This window comes from Melozone crissalis, unplaced genomic scaffold, assembly GCF_028551555.1.
Source record: "Melozone crissalis strain CALT ecotype California unplaced genomic scaffold, PUWL_Pcris_2 ptg000068l_1, whole genome shotgun sequence".
Classification (NCBI taxonomy): Eukaryota; Metazoa; Chordata; class Aves; order Passeriformes; family Passerellidae; genus Melozone; species Melozone crissalis.
In genome coordinates, this window is record NW_026535846.1 from 4,213,628 (window position 1) to 4,241,140 (window position 27,513).

The 27,513-nt window shown below is 54.4% G+C and overlaps 1 protein-coding gene across 1 annotated transcript; it reads right to left on the reverse strand.

Moving 5' to 3' along the window:
- ZNF185 (zinc finger protein 185 with LIM domain) lies at positions 1-27,513 on the reverse strand. Its single transcript, XM_054289900.1, is given in 29 exon segments — positions 1-99; positions 652-754; positions 1,925-2,005; positions 3,128-3,196; positions 4,489-4,566; positions 5,532-5,627; positions 5,874-5,981; positions 6,783-6,932; positions 7,714-7,794; positions 9,151-9,258; positions 9,659-9,742; positions 10,141-10,224; positions 11,309-11,389; positions 11,725-11,769; positions 11,969-12,052; positions 12,540-12,608; positions 13,394-13,474; positions 14,596-14,679; positions 15,784-15,822; positions 16,611-16,694; positions 18,093-18,173; positions 18,627-18,695; positions 18,864-18,938; positions 19,125-19,163; positions 20,063-20,122; positions 21,314-21,449; positions 21,706-21,780; positions 24,786-24,908; positions 27,504-27,513. Coding segments are annotated over 29 exon segments (2,376 nt in total).

The following is a 27,513-nucleotide window of genomic DNA, read 5'->3' on the forward strand; positions in this document are numbered from 1 at the left end:
CTAGAACAGCTTCTCATAGCACTTGTCACAGTGCACAATGTCCCGGTGGATGAATATTTTATCCAGGAGATCTCCCATTGCTTTGTGGCAAATTCCACACTGCCAAAGGGAAAACAAGGAGGTTGGACAATGGGCAAAACCCCACTCAGGAACAGCAGAAGGGAGGGGCAGAGGGCTCAGCATTATTTATTAAAAGGTGAGGATGCAACCTTTGAGGCTGCACTCTCCTGCAACAGCCAAATGTCCCTGCAGGCCTCTTCCTCCCACACTCCCCATCCCTCCTCCTCCCACCCTCCCCACATCCCCACACACTTTCCTTGGAAACCCTGCAGGGTTTGAGGATTCAGCCACCTCCACTGGAGCACAAAGAGCACAAAGCAGCGAGTCTGCCCCAAGGACAGCGGGGCAAGGACATGAGGGTGTTCTGAGGATGCTGCCAATAATAAAGAATTCTCCTTGTTCTAACATTTATTCAAGGACCTGACAACCTCCCGGGGACACCTGTGACTGCCTGACTGTTTTTGTCCCAGTGTGAGGCAAGGATTTGGCACACCCCATGTGTATCCCTCTGAAAGGCTGGGGATGGAATTGCAGGAAGATCCCTGCTCCCAGCCCTACCATGCCCAGCAGGCAGGCAGGGCTGGGACTTACCCTGAAGCAGTACTCGTGGCAGTGGATGTTCAGGTGCTCGATGATGATCTTGGGGCAGTCTCGGATCTCCCGGCTGCAATAGCTGCACAGGGGCTCGCTGGACCTGGCAAGAACAGGGCAGGGGATGCCTCTGGGATGCTCTGTGCCAGCACTGGTGCCAGGGGTTCATCCCAGCCATCAGCACTGCTGTCCATGAGCAGCCAGCTCCCACAGGAGTGACAGAACAGGGACTGTGCTGCCCCAGGGGTGCCCCACAGCAGTGGAGCAGAACAGATCTCAGAGTCCTACAGTTGTGGAATCATGGGATGGTTTGGGTTGGAAGGAACCTTAAAGCTCATCCAGTTTCACCCCCAGCCATGGGCAGGGACACCATCCACTGTCCCAGGCTGCTCCAAGCCCCAGTGTCCAACCTGGCCTTGGGCACTGCCAGGGATCCAGGGGCAGCCACAGCTGCTCTGAGCACCCTGTGCCAGGGCCTCCCCACCCTCCCAAAGGAGAATTTCTTCCCAATATCCCATCTAACCCTTCCTTTAATCAGTGAGAAGGCATTCCCTTTTGTCCTGTGTCACAGACATCTTTTGTGAAAAATCCTTTCTTTAGGATTTTTCCCTCTTCTGGAAGGCTGAGGCCCCAGAAAGAGAATGTAAACAATGGTTATCTGCTGCTGTGGAATGCAACAGGTGCACCTGTGATTGGCCCATGTTGCATGCTTACAATTAAGGGCCAATCAGGGGCCAAGCTCTCTGGGACAGAATCAGAGAGAGCTCCTTTGTTGATTCATTCTTTTTCTATTCTTAGCATAGCAAGCTTCTGAACTTTTCTCTCTATTCCTTTTAGTGTAGTCTTAATGTAATATATATCTTGAAATAATAAATCCAGCCTTCTGATCATGGAGTCAAGATTCTCGTCTATCTCTTCACCCCTGAGGAACCCTTGCAAGCCCGGCAACAGTCCTGTCCCTCCAGGCCCTTGGAAATAATCCCTTTCCATTTTTCTTGCAGGCTCCCTTCAGGCACTGGAAGGCCACAATTAGGTTACCACAAAGCCTCTCAGCTCCGGGCTGCACAAGCCCAGTTCTCTCAGCCTTTCCTCACAGGAGAGGTGCTCCATCCCTCTGGTCACCTTGGTGGCCTTGTTGTCCATGTTACTGTATTTCCATTTACTGTGCTGCTGTTCCACGAACACACCCCAGTGGCCTCAAAAAGCAAACCTTGCAATCATTTTTGATTGAGAATTTGATGAACCTGCCCAGGGCAGCCCCACCCTGTCCTACCTGTGCAGGGGAGCACTGGACAGGTAACTGTGGTGGCTGTAGCTGCTTCTCTCCAGGTCACTCAGATCCACAAGGCTGCCACTGGGGAAGGAAGGAGGGAAAGATCAGCACTTGGCAGTGATATGTGGGAAGAGAATTTTGGATAGAATCATAATCCAATGGCTTGGAATATCCTGGCTGCCTGTTCCCTGGGGAGAACGTCCTCCAAGTGCCTTCCCAGAGAGGACAAAACTCCCCTGGCCTCACAAGGGCCCTCATGTTTTCATCTGGCCCCAAAAATAGCAGCTTTTCAGTGCCAAAACTCCAAATCCTGCACTATTGTGCAGGAAAAGGCACAGAGCACATCCCTGGTTCACCCCTCATCCAGCTGAGTGTTCCCTTCCCTCCCTGCCTGAGTTTCCTGGATCTTTGGCTTGTCTGTGGCTGCTGCCAGCAGCTTTGCTGAGCTCTGGGGCAGGTAGAGGTGTGGGAGTGTAATCAGCTCCCCCAGGGATGCCAGCAGAGCGCTGAGGGAGGAAAATGCCTGCAGGGAGGCTCAAACTGGTGTGAACTGGTGCCACATCACTGAGAAGATGATGTGCATGGGGCCAAATCCTGCTCTTGTCACCTGGGGCCAGTCTGGAGCAGCTTCACTTGAGAAGAGCTCAAAGGACTGAAGAATTAAGCTTGAAAATGGTACAATTTAACTTTTTAAACACATATTATGAAGTTTTACCAGTGAGAGCCCTCAGGCTTCCACATTCTCCTCGTGCATTCCAGTCATTGTTTACAGGTGCAGTGCAAAGCTGCAGTGTGGTGTTTTCACCCACCTCAGAGACCAAGCACCCCAGGAGGAGCTGGCCTGTCCCCTGGGAGCAGTGGGACACGGGTCCTGCTGTCACCAGCACAGCGGGAGGAGAGGGCAGGACCCCCAGAGCAGAACCTCCCCTCGGAGTAACCCCCGGGCTGGTCAGCTCCAGCTGCTGCTCCGGTGGGACGTGCGGGGCGGCAAAGCCCGTGCTCTGCACGCCTGTGTGACACATGGGAGTGACACACGGCTGTGACACCGGGCAGTGACACCCGGCAGTGACACATGGCAGTCACACCTGGCAGTGACACCGGGCAGTGACACCCGGCTGTGACACCAGGCAGTGACACCCGGCAGTGACACCCGGCAGTGACACCTGGCAGTGACTGTCCCCAGCTGTCCCCAGCGCTCCGTACCTGCCGTGGCGCGGCGAGGCTGCAAAGCCGCCGGTGTTCACGTACTCCTTGACAAAGAGGATCCCTCTCCTAGGAAGACGGGAAGCATTTGCATGAGAAAAGCGCGGCTGGGGCTGGGCTGTGTGCCCCGGACACGGAACGCGTGCGGGGAGGCTCGCGGCGAGCAGGACGCTGTTGTTCTGCAGTAAATCCTGCATATCGAGCATTGTTGCTAAATACCAACTCCTCTAATTACCCCACCAAAACAAATCGAGTTAATTGGGAAGAATGGGATGGATAATGTAACCCTTTCATCCAGTTATGCGTTTGAGGGATAAGTCTCTCGCAGCTCCCGTCAGGATTAGGCACACAATGGGCACAATGGGCACAATGGGCACGGGAGAGCTCCCGGGTACCGCCGAGCCCTGTGGCACAGCGCTGCTCCCCGGGGCTGCTCTGCCTCTGCAATAGCTCCAGGGTTTCCAGCCACTGTGAACTGCTGCTCCTTGATTGGGGATGCTTTTATCTCCCTTGCATGTTCCTGCTTTTTCCCATGCCAGCTCCAGAATTCCATGTCCCACCCTGGTGCAGCTCTGTGCAGGCCGAGGGGAGCCCTGTGCCCCCCACCCTCAGCCTGCAACCCTGACAGGAATTAATCAGCCTTTTTCCACGGTGCATTTCCACTGCTGCCTAAAAGCTGGGATTAATTCTCCCTTCTTACACTAAGACCTGTCATGGCTAAGGAAAGAAACCTCTTTTTTTCCCTTAAACTGAGCATGGGCTCTTTCTATGTTATGGAATCATTAATGTTGAAAAAGACTTTTAAGATCATCAAATCAAACAATCAATTAGTGCCACCAAACCACGTTCCCAAGTGTCACATCCACACATTTTCTGGACACTTCCACCACCAGCCTCAACTTCCCCTGGCCCAGCCTGGGGCCATTCCCTCTGCTCCTGTCCTTGTTCCCTGGGAACAGAGCCTGACCCCACCGGCTGTCCCCTCATGTCAGGAGCTGTGCAGAGCCACAAGGTCCCCCCTGAGCCTCCTTTGCTCCAGGCTGAGCCCTTTCCCAGCTCCCTCTCCAAGCTCAGCCCCTTCCCTGCTCCCAGATGCTCCTGGTGCTCTGATCCCCTTCCCCAGCTCTGTTCCCTTCCCTGGACACGCTCCAGCCCCTCAGGGTCTGCATTGTCCTGAGGGGCCCAGAACTGACCCCTGGATTCCATGTGGGACCTCAGCAGCGCCCAGCAGGGGGACAATCACTGCCCTGACCCCGCTGGGCACAGTGGGTGGCACCAGCCAGGTGCCAACGCTGCAATTCCCCCCAGGCAGGATGGCCCCACCCTGCAGTGAGGGGATTGTGCCCCCCTCGGTTGTTTACCCGGCAGAGCTGGAGTCAGGCTGGTACCCAGAGCTGTGGTGGGAGCTGCAGAGCCTCTCACTGGAGCTGGAGAGGAGCCTGTGGAGAGAGGGAAAAGTCTGTGAGCCATGGCAGGATCCAAACTGGCCACCAGCAGAGCGGCTGCCACTGCTGGGAGGGCAGATGGACAGCACAGCCCCTTGCCAGGCCTTGTCATGGACCAAAGCAACCCCTTTCTCCTTCTACATCTGCCACAGGACAGAGATCCTGTCCTGGAGAAGGGATTTGGGGATGTCTCACTTGTAGGGCCATGAGGCAGAGGATGCAATGAGATCTTCCAATAAGGATGGGCTGAGTGAGTGGAGCCTGACTGGGAGCAGCCAGGGGGAGAAATGGCACAGGAGGGACTGCAGGAGGTGGGAACATTCCCAGGGCCAATGGGACTGTCCCCAGCTCAGTAATTTGAAGGAAGAATGCAACAAAACTGTGGAAAACAGCTCTGTCCATCCCCTCAGCAATGAGACTGGAGTGAGGCTGAGCCAACCCAAGGATCTTGTGCCTCCCCTTCACCCCCACAACCCCTCCTTGTGACAGCCTTGCACTGGGGGCTGCATGGAGCCCCTGACAGCACATGGGTGGGCTGGCACTGCCAGGAGGGGCCCAGGATAATGGAATTCCACACTGGATACCCCCTGCCCCTTCCAACAGCCTTGTTCTGGGAGCAGTTCTGGCATTTAACCATTGACATTCTGGGGACAGTGGCCCTCTCTCTTTGCTGTGATCTCTGTTTTCCTGTAGCAAAGGCCAGTTCCTGGTCAGGAACCAGCTCCCCATTCTCCTGTCCCTCTCTTCTGGCCTCCCACACAGTGAAAAATCTCCAGGGATTTTTCTGGATGTATCGCAGACACTCTGCTAGGCAGCTTTAGCTAGGAATGCTTTAAGAGCTGGTCTGATCATACATCCACTCCCTGGAAACCAATCCTCCCTCTCTCAGCTCTTGGCTCTGCCTGCTGGCTCCAATGTCATAAATTCCTGGGGAATTTCCCTCGTGACTCCCCGTTTACCTGGAGCTGTTAGAGTTTAAGCTGTCCATGTAGAACGGCACCCTGTGGCTTCTCTGGGACATGGACATGGTGGGATCTCTGGGAAAGGAGTCATGGCTGGGGAGAGGAAGGGCGACAGTCTCAAGCTCAGTTTGGGCGCCTGAGGGATCCTCACACAGGGTGGGATCTGGGCTGGAATTTCCCTGCTGGGTACTGACCCCTCCCAGGGCACACCCCACCCCTGCTGTCAGCCAGGGAATGAGCAATGGATCGGGACAGGGGGACACTGAGGACACAGGGACACTGAGGGGAGTGGCAGGGGGAGTTCCCTGGCTGGGCAAGGGCTCCCAGCCCTGCACTCACCGTCCTGCAGGGGGGCTGAAGTCCCCGAGCCCCCTGGCACTGTCATACCAGCTGCTCCTGGGGCTGCTGCTCCCATAAACATTCCCTTTGGGATCTGGGCTGGGCCTGCTGGGGGACACAAAGCCCTGAGCACACGGCAGTGGGAACCTCTGGGTCCCACACTGGGCTCACACTCACTGCCTGCCTCTGGCACAGTGGGAATCTCTGGGTCCCCACACTGGGCTCACAGTCTCTGCCAGGTTCTGGCACAGTGGGAACCTCTGGGTCCCACACTGGGCTCAGTCTCTGCCAGGCTCTGGCACAGTGGGAACCTCTGGGTCCCACACTGGGCTCACAGACACTGCCAGGCTCTGGCACAGTGGGAATCTCTGGGTCCCACACTGGGCTCACAGACACTGCCTGCCTCTGGTACTGCCAAGCCCTGGCACAGTGTGCAATCCTCGTCCCTGAAAGTGTCCAGAAAATGCGTGCATGTGGCACTTGAGGCTGTGGCTTGATGGTGACCATGGGACACAGCTGATGATCACAGAGGCCTTTCCCAGCCATGAGAACTCCACGGTTCCATGATGCATTTTCAGCCCATGGGACACAGCTGATGATCACAGAGGCCTTTCCCAGCCATGAGGACTCCACGGTTCCATCATGCACTCCCCCATGCTCTGCCCCTGTGCCAGGTCTGTGCTCCACAGGGACAGCAGGCTCCAAACCCAACACCTGAGCAAAGCCAAAGCATTCCAAAACGGATTGCTTAGAGAAGCTGTGGCTGCCCCATCCCTGGAAGTGTCCAAGGCCAGGCTGGATGGGGCTTGGAGCAGCCTGGGAAGGTGGCAAGTGTCCCATGCCAGCAGCTCTCTCTGTCTCTGCATCCTAAACCCTTCGCCCCCAAAGCCCTCATGCCCAAACCCTCACCTCCTGGTGCTGAACACCTGGCTGTCCACATAGCCTGGGATCCTGTGGCTGGGCACGGAGCCCCCGAAGGACTGGTGCTCCTGGAACAGGGGCACGGGGGGCTGGGGCTCGTGGGCACTGCCAACACCCTCCTGAGAGCTGAATTCTGATCTGCTGGAGAATGAAAACCAGTTTGGCCATAAAGCCAAGGTGGTGTCTTTGCCCTGAGCACCTCCCACGGGTGTTCAGGGTGTGCTGAGGGTGGATCCTGCCACTTCCTAAGGGAACAGGGAGAAATGGGGCACCATGGTGTTAATAGAACCACAGGATCAGGGGATTCCAGAATGGTTTGGGTTAAAAGGGACATTAAATCCCACCCAGTGTCACCCCTGCCATGGCAGGGACACCTCCCACTGTCCCAGGGTGTCCCAGTGTCCAGCCTGGCCTTGGGAACTGCCAGGGATCCAGGGGCAGCCCCAGCTGTGCCAGGGCCTGCCCACCCTGCCAGGGAACAATTCCCAATTCCCAATATCCCATCCATCCCTGCTCTCTGGCACTGGGAGCCATTCCCTGTGTCCTGTCCCTCCATCCTTGTCCCCAGTCCCTCTGCAGCTCTCCTGGAGCCCCTTCAGGCCCTGGCAGGGCTCTGAGCTCTCCCTGGAGCTGCTCCTGTCCAGGTGAGCACCCCCAGCTCTCCCAGCCTGGCTCCAGAGGGGCTCTGTGGCCTCCTCTGGGCTCTCTGCAGCAGCTCCAGGTCCTCCTGATGCTGAATGCAACAATTCCTGTGGGAGGTCCCTGCAGGGCTGTGCTCCTTCCACAGGGAAAGGTGGCACAGAGCCTGCATTGGTTCCTGAATTCCCTAGGCTAGGAAAGGAGCATTTGGATGCCTTGGGCAGGCCAGGAAGGAGAGCTGGAGGTGTGTGAGGGATGCCCCGGTGCTCCAGCTCCTCACCTGTCCCGGCAGGGCTCAGACTCGGTTGCATGTGGAATCTCTGGAGCTGGGATGCTGATTCCTCCAGGAACAGAGCTGGACCTGCCAAGACATGAGACCTTTATGGGCTATGGAAGCACCCTGAGCACAGAATTCCTGTGGGATGGAGATGCAGCCCCTGGAGGATCTCCTGCCTCCAGAGAAAAAAACTGCAATATCCCTGTAGGGAAATGTGCCAGATAGAATCATGGAATCACAGAATTGTTTAGGTTGGAAAAGCCCTCCAAGATCATCAAATGCAACCATCCAGCACTAACCCAAGTCCTCAAATAACCCAAAGTGATGTGAAAAAAAAAAAAAAAAACAGATGGAAAATCCAGACCTCTAAAGAAACAGGGCTGAAAGGAAGGACCTCAACCACAGCACCTTTAGTGCCTCCTCCAGAGCCCCCTGCAGCAAATTCCTCCCACCAGGAAAAGCAGTCCCATTATCACTCTTGCCTTCTTGCTGTGCTCTCCTCACTCTGCACACAGGATGACAGTGCCAGATCCCTGTCCCTGCTCCCAGCAGTGTCCTGGGAGTGCAGCTCAGACCTGGGGAGAAGAACACTCTGCTCACCCTCTGACCCCAGGTGTTCTCACTGACACACCTGGGAGGGAGCCCAGTTTAACCAAGAGCATCAGTTCTTCCAGTTTAGGTGGAAAATATGGACAAAAGAAAGGAAATCACTCCATAAATTCCTCCCATGTGGACACCCAGTCCTGACTGGGGAAGTTCAAAACCAGACCCAGCATTACTATGGAGCTCAATGCCAAATTTTATTGTTTAGTGTCTCTCCCTAGACACCCTCTGCTCCCAAATTTAAACTCTAGGAAGGCACTCCTGGCAGTCCAGCTGGACAGGGTTTGATGGCTCCAGCTAAGGAGGATGTTTTCTCCCAGGTTTTCCTATAAAACCATGGTAAAAGGTTCATCCAGCAGAAGCAGCACTAGAATCAGGCACCAGAAGGCCCCAAGTTGCACTAGAGGAGCTTTAGGCTGGATATTGGGGAAAATTTCTTGATGGAAAGGGCTGTCCTTTCCATTTCTTCATGGAAAGGGTTGTAATTTCCATTTCTTCATGGAAAGGGCTGTCATTTCCATTTCTTCATGGAAAGGGTTGTCATTTTAATTTATTCATGGAAAGGGTTGTTATTTCCATTTCTTCATGGAAAGGGTTGTCATTTCCTGGAAACGTTCAGGAAATGTGTGGGTGTGTCATGGAGGCCATGGGTTAGTGCTGAACATGGTGATGGTGCTGGCTGATGCTTGGCCTTGATCTGAGAGGTCTTTTCCAACCTTAACAATTCCATTGCTCTATGAAAAGGAGAACCTGGGAGGGTATTTATCAGCAGGGGGCAGATGCCCAAGGAATGACCCCTCATCCCACAGAAGGCAGGGGGAATATCCCATTCCTTACCCAGCCCAGCTGGGCTCAGTGGGATTCTTCGGCCTGGGGGGCTCTGGGGGGCTCTCATGGCCAGGAGCTCCTTGGCCCCTCTCAGTGAGGCTGACTGAGTCCAGAAACCTAAACCAGACATCCAGGGTTGGGAAAACCCATGCTGGGATGGGCAGAAACCCATTCCCTGGAGAGGAGCAGGAGCCAGTTTGGCCAGAGCCATTCCAAACATTCCAGATCACCACAGCTAGATACCCCAGATCAGCAACCCCAGACACCCCAAATCACCAACCCCAGACACCCCAAATCACCAACCCCAAACACCCCAGATCACCAAGGCTAGACATCCTGGATCAACAACCCCAGACACCCCAGATCACCAACCCCAAACATCCTAAATCACCAACCCCAAACATCCCAGATCACCAACCCCAAACATCCCAAATCACCATCCCCAGACATCCCAGATCACCAAACCCAAACACTCCAGATCACCAACCCCAGACACCCCAGTCCCCCCAGTCCTCACCTTGTCTCATCCCAGTAGGGCTGGTGGTGGGATGGACCCTCAGGATTCGTGGAGCTGCTCCTCTCCTCATAGCCCAGGGCAGAGCTGGAAACCAGAGCAGCCCCCATCACATCCCTAAACACTGGCTCCTGGCACTGCTCTGCTCACCCAGCCAGCTTTGTGCCAGGTGAAAGGTGGCACTGGCACTGGGGTTGTCTCTAGGAGAGCCCATGTCCCTGTGCTCCAGCTGCTGCTGCAGCATCCCGCATTATCAGGGAACTGAAAGGGAGTGACTGACCCCCACTGAGAGCACAGGAGGAGGAAAAATCTGGAGTGCTCAAAGGAGATGGAGGGGGATACAACACAAAGCTCTTGGTTTATTTAAACCTCAGTTTCCATCCTTGGGAAAAAAGCAGAAGGAGCCTCTTTCTGTGCCTGCCCATTCAGGTTTCCTTTAATGCTCAGGATTGTTCCTACACCCACTAAACTCACCCTACTCTTACCTTTTAAAGGAATATTCTGTGTTCTCGATGTGCACAGGGGTTCTCTCAGTGGGATGAAAAGAGACATCAGGCTGCAAGGATGACCTGGCAAAAAAATGGGGAATTTAGAGCTTCCCAAATTTCCAGGGGATTTGTATGGAACAGCAAAACTGAACTTTGTATCAGCCCAGGAAAGAATTGTCTCAGAGAGCTGATTTGCCCTCAGAAAAACCCATTTTCAATCCTATCCAAGAGGAGGAGAGGCTGGTGGTGGAACTGAGGTGGTTACTGGGATTAAATTCCCACACATGTCTGTACAGGAATCTCCTGGCCTGTCCCAGGATGGAGCATCTGGACAAAGCACAACAGGAGTAACTTTGGGGAACACATTCCTTCATCACCAGCAGCAGCTCCAGGCCGTGGGATCCTCCTCTCCTCAGCTCAGGGGGATGAATTAATTTCACAGAATCCAGGAATCATGGAAAGGTTTGGCTTGGAAGGACCTTAAAGCTCATCCAGTCCCACCCCTGCCATGGGCTGGGACACCTTCCATTATCCCAGGGTGCTCCAAGCCCCAATGTCCAACCTGGCACTGAAACTGGCACACCCCAATGCCTTTGTGGGGCCAGTACAGGGAAATGAATCCCAAAGTAATGGACAAGGGAGGGAAGCAGCTCCAGGGAGATCAGTGCTGCCAACAGCAGCAACTCCTCCCTGACCAAGCACCCCTGGCAATGTCAGGGGAGCAAAGGCTCTAAAATCCTGTGGGATGGAGGCACTAAAGGCAGTGCTAAAGCTGCTGGATCTGCTCCCAGAATCCCAGGGGTGGAAAACCCCTCTGGGAACATCGAGTCCAACCTGTGCCCCATCCACAGAGCACTGAGTGCCACCTCCAGTCCTTCCCTGGACACCTCCAGGGGTGGGGGCTCCAGACCTTCCTGGGCAGCCCCTGCCAAGCCCTGACCACCCTTTCCAGAGGAAATTCCCCCTGAATTCCCAGGCTGCTTCTCTGGGAAGAGGTTGTGTCACAGTGAACAGGAAGATGCTGCTCCCACTGTTTGCCCACACAGGATTTTCCTTTCCCAGTTGCTTTGTTGCCCAGTTTGGATTCTAACTCAGACAAGTTGCTCATTCCCAGCCCAGGTGCCTCTGGAAGCAGGGGGTGCCATTCCCAGGCCCTGTGTCACACCTGGTGTCCCCCTGGGAGGGCTCAGAGGGACGGAGCAGCTCCGGAGCATCCCCAGGAGAGTGCCAGGAACCAGAACTGGACCTGAGAGACAAAGGGGTTGGTTGGTCCAGGAGGAAGCTCAGCAAGAGGAGAACACCAAGAAGTAGAAACCTCCACCACCAGCTTTTCCTGGCTCCAGTGGAGCATCTTTCCCTCCCTCCTGCCTAGCCCTGGGAATGTCCTGAAGGGCTGAGCCCCACATCCAACACACTCATCCTCATGTGAGGAAAGCAGCTGGAAGAGCCCGAGCCTTTTGAGCTGCTGGGTCAGGCCCACCCTCCTCTGCAAGGCTGCTCCCAGAGCTCATCCACAGGGCAGTCACAGGGCAGGAGAACCTCCCCCCAATTCTAAAATGAAGAAGAGAATTTTCCACTTACTCTGGTGGGCAAAACCCATTCTTGGCTTCTGTGTGCTCAGCAAAGCTGGAAAAGAGAGACACAGCTTGAGGAATGTTCTACAGTGGCTTTCCCCTGCTTTTCATAGAGGAGAGAGCAGTTCTACAGAGCCCATATAAATCTGTTTTTCCACCAGGAAATACCCATTCCAAGATTCCAGGGAGCTCCAGAGCAGCAGTTTATGGATTGTGCAGTGCCCAAGTCAGGGATCCCACAGTGACTCTACCTTCCATTCGTGGCAGCCCTGGTGGCTTTGGGAGCCCCTTCATCCCACGGGAACCTCTCAGGCTTTTCCTTCAGAGCTTTGTCACTAGAAAAAAAAAAAGGAAAATTCCAGTGAAAATGGGACTTGTCAGCATTTGTAATGTGTCATCCTAGAGAAATCTGCTGATATTTGGTTGGGGAATGAAATGGGGTTAAATCTCTCCATCAGGATGGGCAGGGCTGCATTCCTGGGGTTAAATCTCTGCATCAGTGGGTCTGACTGCAGATCATGGATCATGGCACCACGGCCCAAGAGCAGCAGGCAGCAAGGACCAGCACAGCCCTGGGAGGGGGAACAGCTCCAGGGAAAGGCAGCAGAGGCAAAGGGAGCAGCAAAATGAAGGGAAATGCAGGGAGGGGAGAACCCCAGAGCAGAGAGGGAAGGGAGGGGATCTCTGCCAGGCTCAGCTTTGCCAGCAGACGCTGCTCTGGGAGTGCAGCCCAGCCCAGGCTGGGGGACACCAGGAGCAGGAGCTGCTGCTCCCCAGCAAACCCAGCTCAGCAGCACAGAGCAGCCCCTGCTCATTCCTTACCCATCTCCAGCCTGGGACACCGTTTCCAAGGAGAATTTCCCACTCAGGGCCTGCCTGTCCTCACCATTCCTGCAGGGAAAACAGCAGGAGCATGAGGCAGGGGGAGCCAGAGGAGCTGCACAGAAAGGGCTGCAGGTCTGGATCCCAATTCCCAGCATTCACACCGTGGCAGGCCCTGGCTTCCATCTGGGAATGGTTCCTTCCAGGTGCTTCTGCCCCTTCCCTGGAGTACCCTGCGTGGTGTTTGCTGGTCTGTGCTGCTCCATGAACACATGGACATGGAAGATGGACAGGTGGACATGGATGGATGGACAGGTGGGATGGAAAGATGGACATTGATGGATGGACAGGGAAAGATAGACATTGATGGATGGACAGGTGTGTTTGAGATGGATGGAGATGGATGGACATGGAGGATGGACAGGTGGACATGGATGGATGGACAGGTGGGACAGAGATGGATGGATGGATGGATGGATGGATGGATGGATGGATGGACGGACAGGTGTGTTGGGTGTGTTGGAGATGGATGGACATGGATGGATGAACAGATGGACACGTGGGATGGATGGACAGGTGGACATGGATGGACAGGTGGACATGGATGGACAGGTGGACATGGATGAACGGACATGTGAGATGGATGGACAGGGGCACATGTGGGATGGATGGACAGGGGGACATGGATGAAAGGACAGGTGGGATGGATGGACAGGTGGACAGGTGGGATGGATGGATGGATGGATGGACAGGTGGACATGTCCTGGAGGATTTTGTGTCTCCAGGGAATCCCCCCCAGGCAGAGCCAAATTCCCCATCCTGCCCTCGGGATCCTGCAGGGCCTCCAGACCCACCTGATTTCAGCAGAAGTGGAGATTGTCCCCACAGTGTCACCCAGGGATGGGGATGTTTGGCTCCTGCTGCCTGGTTTGGGGCTGCAGGACAGGACAAAGGACAAAATTGTCATTCCTGATCAAACCAGCTCCAGCTGCAGCAAATCTACCCTGCACTGCAGTGTTCCTTATGGCAATGAAGAAAATGGGAATGAATCATCACTCTTCTCAATCCATTCACTGGCAAAGTCATCTCCTCAGAAGCAAATTTAAATTAAAAGCATAGATTTTGCCAGGAATTTCCACTTTCTACAGTAAAAGCACCAGGACAAGGGCAGCAGACAAAGTGCTGATTGCAGTGAGAACTATTCCACCTTTTTTATACACCAGGCATGGATTCAGTCAAAAACCTTGGAAAACAGCTAAAAATGATTCCCTTAGACCTGTTTGGCAGGAAAAGGTTCAGCTGGATGGGGCTTGGAGCAGCCTGGGACAGTGGAAGGTGTCCCTGCCCATAGGGGTGGGACTGGATGGGCTTTAAATTCCTTCCAACCCAAACCAGTCCAGGATTCCACATTTGGGTTTTCTCCTTTAGGGTTTTGAGCCCTTCCATCAGGATACTGTCAGATCCTGCCATGGCTTTCAGCCATAAAACCTTTATCAAGAGCTGTGTGCATCCAGGAAAGGCTTGCCATGGAAAGATGGATTTGGCTCCCCTTTGCCAGAGTGGTGCCCACAGAGGTCTCTGACCTTCAATCCCACCCATCCTGGCTGTGCTGGAGCTCCTACCTGGAGGGAGAGGCTGCTGCTGCCTTTGGCTCATCCCAGGAAGACCCAGGGCTGGTTTTTCTTAGCCCATTAGCACTGACCAAAAAAAAGAGAACAAAATAACAAATCAACAAAACATTCACCCAGGTGATTGTTAGGAGCTTTTCCCATGGGAGCACAAATGCTGCTTTGTGCCCACAGCTCCTGTGCTGCTCCCTGAGCAGTGTCCCTGTGCTCTGTGGCACTGCTGTCACTCACATCTGCCTTTCTGCTTGGGTTTAGAAACTGATTTTCCCCATTTATCCCAGCTGGAGCTGTTTCTATCCCCAGTGTTTCCTGGGAGGTTTCCTCTGCAAACTCCCCATGTCTGGTTGTGTTTGGACAGCTGATAAATGCAGTTATCCCCAGAGCTGGCAAAGGCTGGAATCAGAGATGCCACCCTGAGCAATGAGTACCTGCTGCTCTCCGGAGCAACCCTGGATGGACCCGGCACGGTCGGACTCCTCCTCTGCTGGCCTTCCTCCTCTTCTATCTCGATTCTTTCCACAGGGAGAAAGAGACAAATGGCACATCATTCCCTCTTTTCTGCAGCTTTCCAGGCAGTTTATCCCTGTTTTTCCCCAGCCATGATGTTTTTCCCTGTTTCCTGAGCAGGTTTTTGCTGCTGCTCCCTGTGCTCCAGCTGAGCATCCCAAGGGGCAGAATGCAGCCAGGTCAGGGGGATTTTTCCACATCAGCTGAGTTCCCGGATTCCAGAGTGTGGGAATTGGAAAAACAGAAACTTCCACAGACACTGAAGGGTTTGACCTGCAGCTCTGGGAGAAGCTTGGATTGATGTAAAAACACAATACACAGAACAACTATAAGCTTGGATTTATGTAAAAATACAATACACAGAACAGCTAGAAACTTATGTTTTTATAGTTGTAAGTAAGAATATGCCTTAAGTAAGTGAGAAACTGCATTGATAGGATGGTGAAGGGTTTATAGTGTAGGGGTGTAACTGTACAGAGTAAGCTGAGAGTTCAGATGTTATAATAGAAGCATATGTGCATGTGAGACAGAAGCCATTAGGCAAAATTATCTGCAGTGCAGCAAAATTAAATAAAAATGAGAAGTTAGAAAAGCAGACTAACCCTTGTAACGTGTTCATTAGATTAGAAAGTTCTATATTGTCTTGTAACAAGGAACTTGTGACTACTCTCGAGCTGTGACTGACTTTTTTAAAGTCTCCCAACCTCTGAGAATGATGTTTATCTGAGCAATAAGTTGTTCTTAGCTCAAAAACAGTCCCATCCCCTCATTACCAACAGTGGCAGTGATACCAGAGGGAGCCCTGGGCACGTTTCCCTGTCCCACACAGCTCCAGGAGGGAGATGCTGAGGAGCATTGTCCTGGCTGCCTGGAGCAGGGAGGCTGTGCCTGAGTCTCCCCATTTCAGGCTGTCCATAACCCAAAGCACCATCAGGATTGCATTCCCGGTCCTTCCAACACTGTTTATCTCAAAAAAGCAGTGAGATTCAACACCCAGCATCCTTTTTCAAGGAATTGTTTTTCCTCTGCTGTGAAACTGCTGGGATCTGCTGTCCCAGCCTGGTACAAGCACCCAGCCCCAGCAGCGCTCCCCGAGGTGCAGCACCTACCTCTTGGCAAACAGGGGTGGGAATTCCTGGGTTGGGCTGCTGTGGAGGAAGGGTTAAGGAGCAGTTAAAGGATTGGAGGGAAAGACACTCCCTGGGCAGGGGCAGAGCCCCCCAGACCCTGCCCCAGGCGTGCAAGGTCCTGTCACACCTCTGGGCAGAGCTGGTCCCAGCCAGGGGTGTGACACCAATGAAATAATGCAACAAAACTGCAGAGAGCAGCTGAAGGACTGAGCCTGAAAATGGGAATTAGGGACTCCCCTGGATTTTCTTTTCTGGAAGTTTCATCCCTCTCAATAAGGAATACTTGGAAGATTTCCCAGTTCTGCAGAATCCTGCAGATACCATGGAATCATGGAAAGGTTTGGGCGGGAAGAGACCTCAAAGCCCATCCAGCCACACCCCTGCCATGGCAGGGACACCTCCCACTGTCCCAGCGTGTCCCACTGTCCAGCCTGGCCTTGGGCACTGCCAGGGATCCAGGGGCAGCCCCAGCTGTGCCAGGGCCTGCCCACCCTGCCAGGGAACAATTCCCAATTCCCAATCTCCCATCCAGCCCTGCCCTCTGGCACTGGGAGCCATTCCCTGTGTCCTGTCCCTCCATCCTTGTCCCCAGTCCCTCTGCAGCTCTCCTGGAGCCCCTTCAGGCCCTGGAAGAGCACCTGGACCCTTCCCTTGTCCAGGTGAACATTCCCAGCTCTTCCCTTGTAGGGAAGGAGCTCCAGCCCCTGGAGCCCTTGTGGCCTGTGCTTGGCTGCTGTGTTGGAGAGGCTCCCTCAGCTCCAGCTGCCCTTCCCTGGCTCCCGCTCCCCTCCCAGCCCTGCACTCACCCGTTGCTCTTCTTGGCAGCGGACAGGACGTAGGCGCGCTCGCGGCCGGCCGAGCGCCGCAGGACGCTGTTGGCAGCCTCGGTCCTGGAGGGGGACAGAGCAGGGCAGGGCTCAGAGCCTGCTCACCCTGCTGCTCCCGGCTGCCTGGAGCCTTGCAGGGGCAGGGAGCAACCATTCATCCTGCTGCTCCGTGCCTGGAGCCTCGGAGGGGCAGGGAACAACCTCTGCAGGCTGGGCTAACCCTGAGCGAGCTCCTGCGCTCTGGGGAGCAATTTCATGGAATCGTGGAATGGTTAAGGTTGGAAAGAATCATCCAATCATCCTTCAAATTCATCCAGTCCAACCATCAGCCAGCACCACCACCCTGGTCACCACAACCCACGTCCTCAAGTGCCACAGCCACAGGCTTTTTGAACACTGCCAGGGATGGGGACTCCGCCACTGCCCTGGGTTGGACCATCCATTGCAGACCTGGACTGCTGCAATATTGGATTCCACGGACAGACAAACGGACACGGGTTCTGTGCCTGACACTCCATGGAGTTTCTGCAGTGACCTGGGTACTACCACGTGTCCCAAGGGAGAAGGGATCACTGCCAGGGATACAGGGGCAGCCACAGCTGCTCTGGGCACCCTGTGCCAGGGTCTGCCCACCCTCACAGGGAACAATTCCATCCCAATATCCCATCCATCCCTGCCCTCTGGCAGTGGGAAGTCAGAAACTCCCTGTGTCCTGTCTCTCCATCCCTTATCCAAAGTTCCTCTCCAGCTCTTTAGTGGTTGGACCCCAGGGGACAATGACCAAGTTTTCCTTTGTACAAGACTTGTGGCTGAGGAAAAGGGGCATCAGAAACTCCATCAAGAGCAACAAGGCTCAAGCCAGAGAGATCAGACCTGTTCCTGTTACTGTCCTGTGCCCCTGGATCCCTTGCAGTGCCCAAGGCCAGGCTGGACAGGGCTTGGAGCAGCCTGGGACAGTGGGATGTGTCCCTGCCCATGGCAGGGGTGGCACTGGATGGGCTTTGAGGTCTCTTCCACCCAAACCATCCCGGGATGATTCTCTGAGATTCTCTGCTCCTGTTCCTGGTAGGAAGGACAGCCCAGCCTGGAGCTGCCCTGGGTGCCAGTCCTGGAGCGATCCCAGCTCTGGCACACCCGCAGTGTGGGGAGCTGGGCTCCTCCCTCCTGCCTGTTTGTGCCTCTCCATCTCCCCCATGGCCACCAGGCAGCCCAGGGATGCCAGAGCCCTCCCAGCTGCCTGGGTAACTGGGCTGTGCTGTCAGGCTGCATCACGTCAGGATTTAATTATGTTTTGTTGGGAGCGCGGTGGCCCATGGGCAGAGCGGGGCTTGAGCAGGGAGAGCTGGGATTATCCTTGGATTGCACCCAGCCCTGAGCCGTGCCTGGGTCCACCAACCCTCCAGGATGGAACAGAGCTTGTCACTGTCCCTGCAGTAACGTGGGGGCACCTCCAGGCCTCACCTCTTCTTGTGCTCATCCGGAGAGAAAGGCACATCCTCCTCCTCCCCATCCACTGACTTCTGCCGGACGTTGTACGGAGCTCTGGGAGGGAGGGAAGGGAGAGCCAGGGTCAGGGAATTGCTGCTGGGGCTGGGCACAGGCACCAAGAGCCAAACAGAAGTGAATCCAAGGCATTGAGTCAGACACCTGTATTTTCCATAGGGGTGCACAGGTCCCTGAAGGACTTTTGTCCTTAGCCCAGAGGCCTCGACCCCATTTTGTCTCAGAGCCACGCTCCGGGACACAAAAAACTGGGCAGGAAATGCCCAGAGTGCTGCCCTGCCTTTCTCCAGGCTTCAGGAAAGCTCCAAACCCAGTTCCCAGGCTGCACCCTCCATTCCTGCCTGGTGTTAGTTCAAGCAGCAGCTCCTGGCCCACAAAGAGGTGGCCCTGGGAACCACTGGCGTTTCCAGGGGAAGCTCTGGAAGCTCCAGGGGCATTCCTGGGGCTCCCACTGAGCAGGGACAGGAGGAGCTGCTCCCTTTGCCCACTCACAGTTTCTTGTAGTCCTCTGTGGTCATCCTGTATCCGGAGGGGGAGCGGCTCTGTCCCTTCAGGGCAGTGCTGGGGGGACACAAACCACACTGGCAACGTGACCTTCCCATCCCAGCCCACCTCCTTCCCCAGGGGAGCTCCACAGGGAGGGGGACAACAGCAGAGCCCCAAATATCCCACTCTGTTTGCAGGGAATGCCGCTGAATGGAGGGGAGGGCACAGGGGACACCCTCGTACTTTTTCTGCGCTGGGCTGGCAGCTGAAGGATCCGGCGTGGAGGAGCTTTTGTCGATGGTCCTGGTGAACACCCCCCTGCGGAGGGAAGGGACATCTCACATAAAATGGGAAAGCTTTGGAGCCAAGTTCAAAGCAGCAGTGAAACAACAGGGCTGGCTCTTGGCCCTGAGCACTGGGATGCTCCCAGCTGGTGGAACATTTTCTGCTCCTGATCCAGCCCTCCTCCCCCTGCAGCCCAGATCTCTCCCACTCCATACTCACCTGATGAGGTATCCAGACTGGGGCTTGGGGGCAGAGGACCTGTGCAAAGAACAGACATCAGGGAGTAAAAAACACAGGGAAAACAACAGCAGCAGCACCAGGATTGAAGGGAAAAGTCCACATGGAAGTCAAACCAAAAACCCAGCTAAGCAGGCCTGGAGGGATCCCACAGCTGGATTGGCTCTGGAGGGATGTTTTGACATGAATAATCATCAGAACAAGCTTTCTAGAGGAAGCTTTTTTTTATAGGGAAAGTGAATTTTAGAGTGAGCCAATTAATATTAGCCATGCTGGTAGTGTTCTCTGCCCCGGGTTGGTGGCACAGGAGGGGGAATCAGCTGTGATGCAGATCCTGGGTTTTTTATCACTGGAGAGCAACAGCTGCACCCCAACTCCTCCGAGATGCATTCCCAGGAGGGAGCACAGCGTGGCTCCTCTGGAGAGCACCAGCAGTGGGGAGAGCTGCCACAGGGAAAGGGAAGCAGGGAAGTGCTCAGGGGAGAGGGCAGAGCTGTCACACAGGGCCAGGCCCTTCCCAAGAGTTTGGTATTTTGGGGTATTCCTCCAAGCTCCTGAGTTCCTGGAGACCCCTCGTGCTCTGAACCCACCTCAGCCCCAGCCAGGGCTCCCCCTGCCCTGAGGAGCCCCTGCCTGGAGCACTGAGGGGCTGCATCAGCACAGCCCCTGATGTCCCAGCCCAGCCTTGTGCCATCAGTGGCTCAAAGGCTCCGTTCCCCTGAATTAAAGTCACCCCTGCATCCTGCTGCACCTCTGGAGAGCCACTCCCTGCCCTCTCCAAGGTGAGCCATCCCTGTGCCCAGGGCTGTGCCCAGGGCTGTGCTGGCAGCAGCAGGTGAGGGGGGCACACAGTGAGGGTTTGCACCGAGCCCTGCAGGCAGCAGAGCAGGGAATGGATGGGAATGGGGCCCTGGAATTACCTGTCCTGCTGGGGAGCAGTGGGTTTGGGGGCTGGGGGTGCCCCAGCAGCCTGGCCAGACCTGAGGGAACAGCAAACACAAGGATGTGGTTAACTGACTGCTGAGCATGGGTTTGGAGAGAGGGGAAGGGAAGGGGGGTTTGGAATTGGGTCTGCTCCCAAGGGAAGAGGAGCTGGAGCAGACTGGTGTTCCCTGGCACAGGGCACTGTGGGACAGCCAGGGAACTGTCTGATCTCCTGCCTCTCCCATCCTGAACTCCCTGCAGGCCTGCCCTGAGTTTGTCACTCCAAAGCACAATCTGGCTTCACAAAACTTCAGAGCTCTCCTGAGCCTCACAATCTGTCTGTGCTGCTGAATCCCAGCTCCAGCAGAAGACACTTGTCTGAGCTTCTGCCCACCCTGCATTTATCAGAAATAAAGAGGAGCAGCAACTCCTCTGGCAGTTCTTGGGGTCTTTCTGGGTCACTGGGACACTGAGATTGCTAAAAGTCTCTTTTCCCAGCCTGAGCACTTGAAGAAGGAGTCAGAGATCTTAATTTTTCAGTCTCAAGGTTGTTTATTGCATCTTATCTATAATAAATTTTCTCCTGTCCTGCCGAGGTCCCTCCAGCAGGACAGTTCCAGGCACTCTGCCTGCCCCCGGGGCAGTGTGATGTCTTTATACTAAAAGCCACGTGTACAATGTTTGCAATTACTTTCCAATACCTATCACCTATGTTAGACAGTGAGCTGCTACTCTAAACCAATCCAGAAGTGCCACCATCACAGCAGAAAATGGAGGCCAAGGAGAAGAAGGAGAAAGGCTGGGCACGCTCAGTTCCCTCCATCTTGCCATACCAAAACCCCCAAAATCTACTTTTCCACCCCGTGATAACTTCACTGTTATTCTACCTAAACTGTTGTGGCTTTGCTGATCTTTATATAAAGCTGGTAATTTCCTCCACGGGTCATGATCAAACCCACAGGTGTTCTGGGCTCTCTGCCAGGGTCTCTGAGCCCCCTGGCAGGGGTTCTGGACAGCAGAGGGGTGTTTTGGGTTCCCACAGGCAGTGTCAGTGCCTGGCACCAGGGGCACCCCAAAACCACCCCAAAACCACCCCAAAACCTGTCCCAGCACATCCTGTGCAGCCTGGGGAGCCCAGAGCTCCAGACAATGCCCTCGGGCACAGGGTGGGATCAATGGGGCTTGGATCAATGACCCAGCTCAGGGAATTCTGATGGGGAAAGGGAAGGAGAAGGAAATGCTCTTACCGGGGGCTGCTCTTCTCCTCGTCCGAGTCGGAGCTGTGGTGCTGGATCCAGCTCTTGTCGCCCCGCAGGGTGGTGCGAACCTTCATCTGCCGGATGATCCTGCGGCGATCCTCGTCCGTGGGCGGGATCGGCCCTCCTGGAGAGCAGGACAGGGAGGGAAGCGCTCACAGCACCCCGGGGCAGCTGGGATCCAGCCCAGCACGGAGCCCTCCCCTCCCTGGTGGGTGGAAGATGGAGATGTGCCCGTGCAGAGCTCGGGATGAGCATCCTGCTGGATCACAGAGTCTCACACCTCACTGGAACACCTCCCGGTGTCCTGTCCCTGCAGGGACATTCCAGCAGCTCCAGCTGGGCAGGGGAAACAGAGGAAAACCAGCAGAGGAAGGAATTACCTTTAGTGACACCCAGGGACATCATGGTCTCAGCAGCACCTTCCCCTTCTGCCACTGCTCACAGCCAACGAGGCCCTGGAAGACATGGAAAGGGGGATAAGCAAAATATCAGCTGTGGTACAAAAACCTGGCAGGTAAGGGGAGAGGAGAGCACAGGCACAGAGCCACAGCCGTGGTGGCACAGCCAGAGGGTGGGAAGGCTCTGGCCTTGCACTAGAGCTGGGATTCCTCCCCGTCCATGAACCTGCAGAATCAGGGACAGGGAAAATCCAATCCAGCCATGCCAGAGGTGTTTTTCCAGATCTGGGAGGAAAGTGGTGGAGGAGACCTTGCAAAAGTGCCCAGCCGGGCCAGACCTTCTGGAGTCCACAGAACCCCGAGGATCCCTTGGGATTTGTGTCAGGTGGGATGAGAAGCACCCAGGTTAATTCAGCACCTGGCTGTGCTTGTCAGAAATGGTTTCGTTTCTGTCTGCACTCCTAGATTTTCCATGGAAGCTGCAGGACCAGCTTTTGTTTATGGAGGAGAAAATCCCACATTGAATCCCAGAATGGCTTGGGTTGGATAGGACCTTAAATCTCCTCCAGCTCCAAACCCTTCCATGGCAGGGACACCTTCCAGCTTTTACCACCCCCAGTGTTCCCCTGCCAAAACTCTCTCCTGGGTTCTGGAATGACTGTGCCAGTCAGAAATAAGAAGGCCCAGCCCTCTTTGGGAGAATCTCAGAGGAGGTTGTTGCTCCCTGCTGGTGGGCCTGTCCCTGCAGTGTTCCTGGGAAGCCACATGCCCAGGAGGAATGCAGGGTGCTGATCTCATGGCTTTGGGATTGGCACAGCCTCCTCCCCCGGCTTGTCTCAGCCAGGGATCTGCCCACTGTTCATCTCCTGCTCTTCCCATTGGGATCTTGAACAATTCCCCAGGGCTCCTCTCCCTCTGCAAACGTTCCCAAGCATCACACCCACCCGTGTTCCATCCAAATATGCAACAAGCAGCTGATATTCCAGTATTCCTTCTGATATTTGGAATAACCTGTGATTTATGATCCAGCTCATGTCCCCGGTACATTAAATCCCTTATTTTGTGTGCTGGATAAATGCAACAGGTGCTCAGCTTTGGACACCAGCCTCTGGGATGGGGCACTGGGATGTCCCAGGCAGCAGGAGATCCATAAAAATGGTTCATTCCCACTGACAAAACATCCAGCATGAGCCACCCAGCACAGGAGATAAATGTCCTCCCTGCACAGCAGCAAAATCCCATTGAACTGTGTCCCCAGACTGCACACTGCAAACGGGGCTGCTGCTTCAACCCGTGCTAAGTAACACAGAATCCCATTTCCAAAGGCATGGAACACCGCCCAGACAGCACTCACAGGTCTGGAACACCACCAAGACAGCACTCACAGTTTGTTCCCACCTCTGGGAAGTCCTGGGGCTCATGGGCAGCTTTGCTGAGAGCCACAGATCCCCTGTTTGGGGACCAAGCCTGGCTGCAGTGTCCCACTGAGGACACTCTGAAGCCCCTCATCCCACGAGGAAGCCATTCCAAACTATTCAATGAGGAAAGCAACTCCAGGCTATTTAATAAGGAAAAGGGCTGGAACCTTGTTTGGATGCCAATGTTCAGGGGGTCTGGGGCAGAATCCAGTTCAGGGGCAGAGCCCAGCCCAGCTCTCCCTGGGGTCCCTGCCTTGCCTTGGCTCTTTCTGTGCCCCGGAGTTTTGGAGCAGCTCCAGCGCCCCAAACTCCTCTCCCAACCCTGGCAGGGAGTGTTCCCTATGGATCACAGCCCCTGGATGAACCAGGGGGCACCTCCAGCTGTACCCGAGGCTGTGGGGCTGTCCTGCCCCTGTCCAGCCATCCTGTCCCATCCTGTCCTTCAGGAGTGCAGGCACAGCCACACCAACTCTTCCCCAATAAATTCTGCAAGTGCCTGAAATCAGCAGCGCAGTCCTTAATTGGAAAGGATCTGCTTTCCACGGAAAGCACTTGAACAGCTCTAATTACCCTGCAGGAGATGAAACACTCGCTGTTCTTTCAAAGCTGATGGCAGCTCCTCTTCCCTGCTGGCCACCCTCCTTTGGGATGGCTCAGCTGGGATTGTGAAAAGTTAAAAACAAGAGTTCAGCCTGCAGTTTGTGGGCACCTGGGGTAATGGCCCCTTTGAGACTAACAGCACCTTGTGTGCTTTGGGGGTGAGCTGGATCCAGCTCTGGGGACTGAAGGAACACCCTGATGTCTCTATAGGACACAAAACAACACGAGTGCACACGCTGCTGCTCTCAAGGTGAACAAAAGGGCAGTTTATTTCCTGACTCTAACATTTATAGTTTTCTAAAAGTGACAGTGGATTGGAGGGTGACAGTGCCACCTCTCCAATGACACTGGACAAACTAACAGTCTATCAAATTTCTCTTCTTCTATAAAAGAATGCAAAACAATGCGTTGTTTTGAGTGTGTGAGAAAGTTCGTTACAAGAATGTAAACATCAGAAGGCTTAGAAAGTCTTAAAAAATCAGGGTGACACCCTGGGAACAGTGAATGGAGCTGCTTTGATCCCATAAATCCAGCTCTCCTGGGAGCACCCAGGTGCTCTGAGACCCCTGAAGTGTCCCTGTAGCCAGGCCCAGCTTCCAGCAGTCCTGCTCCCTGTATTTGGCTTCCTGGCCCTGGGATGGGATGCCCCAAGCCCCACACTCACCCTCCCATGCTGATCCCAGTTCCTTTTGGGACAGGAACTGTCTCAGCTCCCTTTGGGACAGGAACCCCCAGGTCCCTCTGCTGCCCTCCCTGTCCCTGCGAGGCCTCGGTGGCACTGGAGGACCTTGAAGGGCCCTTCCAGCCTCAGTGGCTCTGGGACTCCTGGACAAGGGGTGAAACTCTGCGTTCCTCACACAAAGGGTATCCACAGATGCCCACCTGTGCCCTCACCAGGGTTATTTCCCCCAACCCAAACCCACGGGGCATCACTGATGGTCCCAGCTCTGGAGTTATCCCGTCCTGCCCACGGTGATCCCGGCTCTGTGGGGACCCAGGTGCCACCCGAGGTGGCCCAGCAGCAGCTCCAGGCCCTGCTCCCACCAGCTGAGCCCGTGCTGGAGCTCTCCAGGGATCCCTGCCGCGCTCCCCCTGCCCCTGGTGCCAGCACAGCCTCATTTCCCCAGGCCTGGGCGCTGATGGAGGCCTTGGCCGCTGAGCCCGAGGCTGCGAGCAGCACCCAGGGCAGTCACGCGGAAAAACCTCCTGCTCTGGGGATAATTGATGCCTGCTCTGACCTTCACAGGCCTCCAATTAAAATGTATTTAAAGCCTGCAAGAGGTTTGAACCTCCTTTCTTTGAGCCTCCTTGAGCCTGCTGAGAGTTTTGGCCTCCAGGCCCAGCTCCAGGCCAGGTCCCTGCTCCATGTGCAAGGGGGGATCTTGTGCTCCTTTTTTATTTTCCTTTTTTTTATTTTTAAGGTTGGGATTAAATGTGTGAGATGGTATTTTTTGTTTGGACTTAGATGTTTATTATTAACTTAGATGTTTACTACTTTATTATTTTAAAGTATTTATATTACTTTTTATATTTATTATGTTTATTATTTATTTTATCATTATATTTATTATTATATTACTTTATTATTTATATTACTTTATTTATATTATTTTATACATACTGTTTATATTATATATATACTACATTTATATACATATATATATTATATCTATAAGTTGTGAGTTTTATAGTACTTTACTCAAAAACTAAAAAAATGGAGTTGCATTTTTCTTTCTCTAAGGCTTTTTAAGGTTAAATTGTCTAATTAAGAAATTACACTACAATTATTTTTATTTTTAACTTAATAGCTAACTACTTGTGATTTGTAATGTGGACTTTTTATCTAATTACACAATGCTACTTAAACTCATGAAGAAGGTGAAGAAGGACAAGCTACTGCTCTAAAATTTCTATTTTGTTACATATATATTATTATATTCTAAAGCATTAGGTTTTCAACTATGTGATTTACACACTTTTATTCAAATTTATAATCTCAATTTTATGAATAAATTTTGGAAGCCTTCTCCACAGCCTCAGGTCGATACAGTGTTCTCCTGGGGGTCAGTGCCTGGCAGCACAGAAATTCTGTCATTCTCAGCCCCCAGGGTTCCAGCACCAATCTGGTGGCCCTCAGCAGCTGGAGCTTGGCTTTTGGACACCCCCGGGAAGGGGAGCAGGGGGAAGAGGCTTTTCCTTTCCCTTTGGCACGGGTTACCTGGCCCAGCAGGCAGGTCCAGCCCCCAGCACTGCCTCCCGAGAGGGCACAGACTCGAATTTCCGTGCACCAGCCGAGCCCACAATGCAAACCCTGTCCCTGCTCTGCCCTGATGTCACCCGACACCTGATGGCTGAGAGGGGACAGCAGGAGCTGGAAGGAGCCCTGTCCACCTTAAACCCTGCCAGACCCACACTAACTCCTGCCAAACCCACCTTCACCCTGGCCAGACCCACCTCAACCCCTTCCAGACCCACCCCAACCCCTTCCAGACCCACCCTAACCCCTGCCAGATCCACCCCAACCCCTTCCAGACCCACCCTAACCCCTGCCAGATCCACCCCAACCCCTGCCAGATCCACCCTAACCCCTGCTAGATCGACCTCGACCCCTGCCAGGCCCACCCCAGCCCCTGCTGGAGCAGCCCCTGGGCCAGTGGCTGTGCCATTTTTAAGGCAGTAATTTAAAGCTGGATTTAGTTCCCCCTGAGCTCAGACTTGAAGCCCATCCCTGGGGGAGGGATGGACACTCGTGTCCTGCTGTCTGCTCCTGGGGCACCAGGGACAATGGGAATTGCACCTCAGGCAGCATTGGGAGCTCACAGCCTGTGCCTGAGGGTCCCAGAGCACCTCCTGCACACAGGGGCTCTGTTTGGAGGGGGAGGTTCTGAGGGAGCCTCTGAAGGCCCAGACCCAGCCTGAGGCCCTGGCACAGGTGCCCAGAGCAGCTGGGGCTGCCCCTGCATCCCTGGCAGTGCCCAAGGCCAGGCTGGAGAGGGTTTGGAGCAGCCTGGGACAGTGGAAGGGCTCCCTGCCATGGCAGGAGTGGCTCTGGATGGGCTCTGAGGTCCCTCCCAACCCAACCCAGTCTGGGATTCCAGGTTTTAGACAATGCTCAGCTGCTCTGAAGGACCAGCTTTTTATTGCTGCCTTTCCCTTTTTCCAGGCAGTGACTGTTTAACACTGATGCTGTTCCATAAACATTGGGGATATTTAAGAAGCACCAGGAGATTTCTGAAGTCAAGCTATAAACAATCAGGAATTCAATAATTGAAACAGTCCAGGCAACCTTCAATCAAACATTAAATCCACCCTTCTGGGATTGTGCAACACAACAGCTCATGCCTGCCTGGTCCATGAGCCAGAAGCACTCCCAATCCCAGAGTTCCTGAGGCTGGAAAAGAGCTCTGGGATCACCAAATCCAACGTGTGCCCCATGCCCACCTCCAGGGATGGGCACTCCAGACCTCCCTGGGCACCCTTTCCATGGGGAAATTCCTGTGGTGTCCATGCTGCATCTCTGTCCTGATCCCCCTGTGGCTGCAGCAGAGCCTGGGGGCTCTGTGGGAGCTCTGAGGAGCCTCATCCCAGCACCACATTCCCTTGGGATCTTCCCTCCATCACCTGAGGAAAGTGAAGGTCTCTTTTCCCCCAAACTTGGGAAAAAGGATGGAAACCTGCAGCTGGAGGGGGGAACCCTGCCCAGACCTCACAATGTGTGAAAAGCTGCAAATGCCCAGTTAGAATTTCCTTTCATTCACTTACAACCACACAT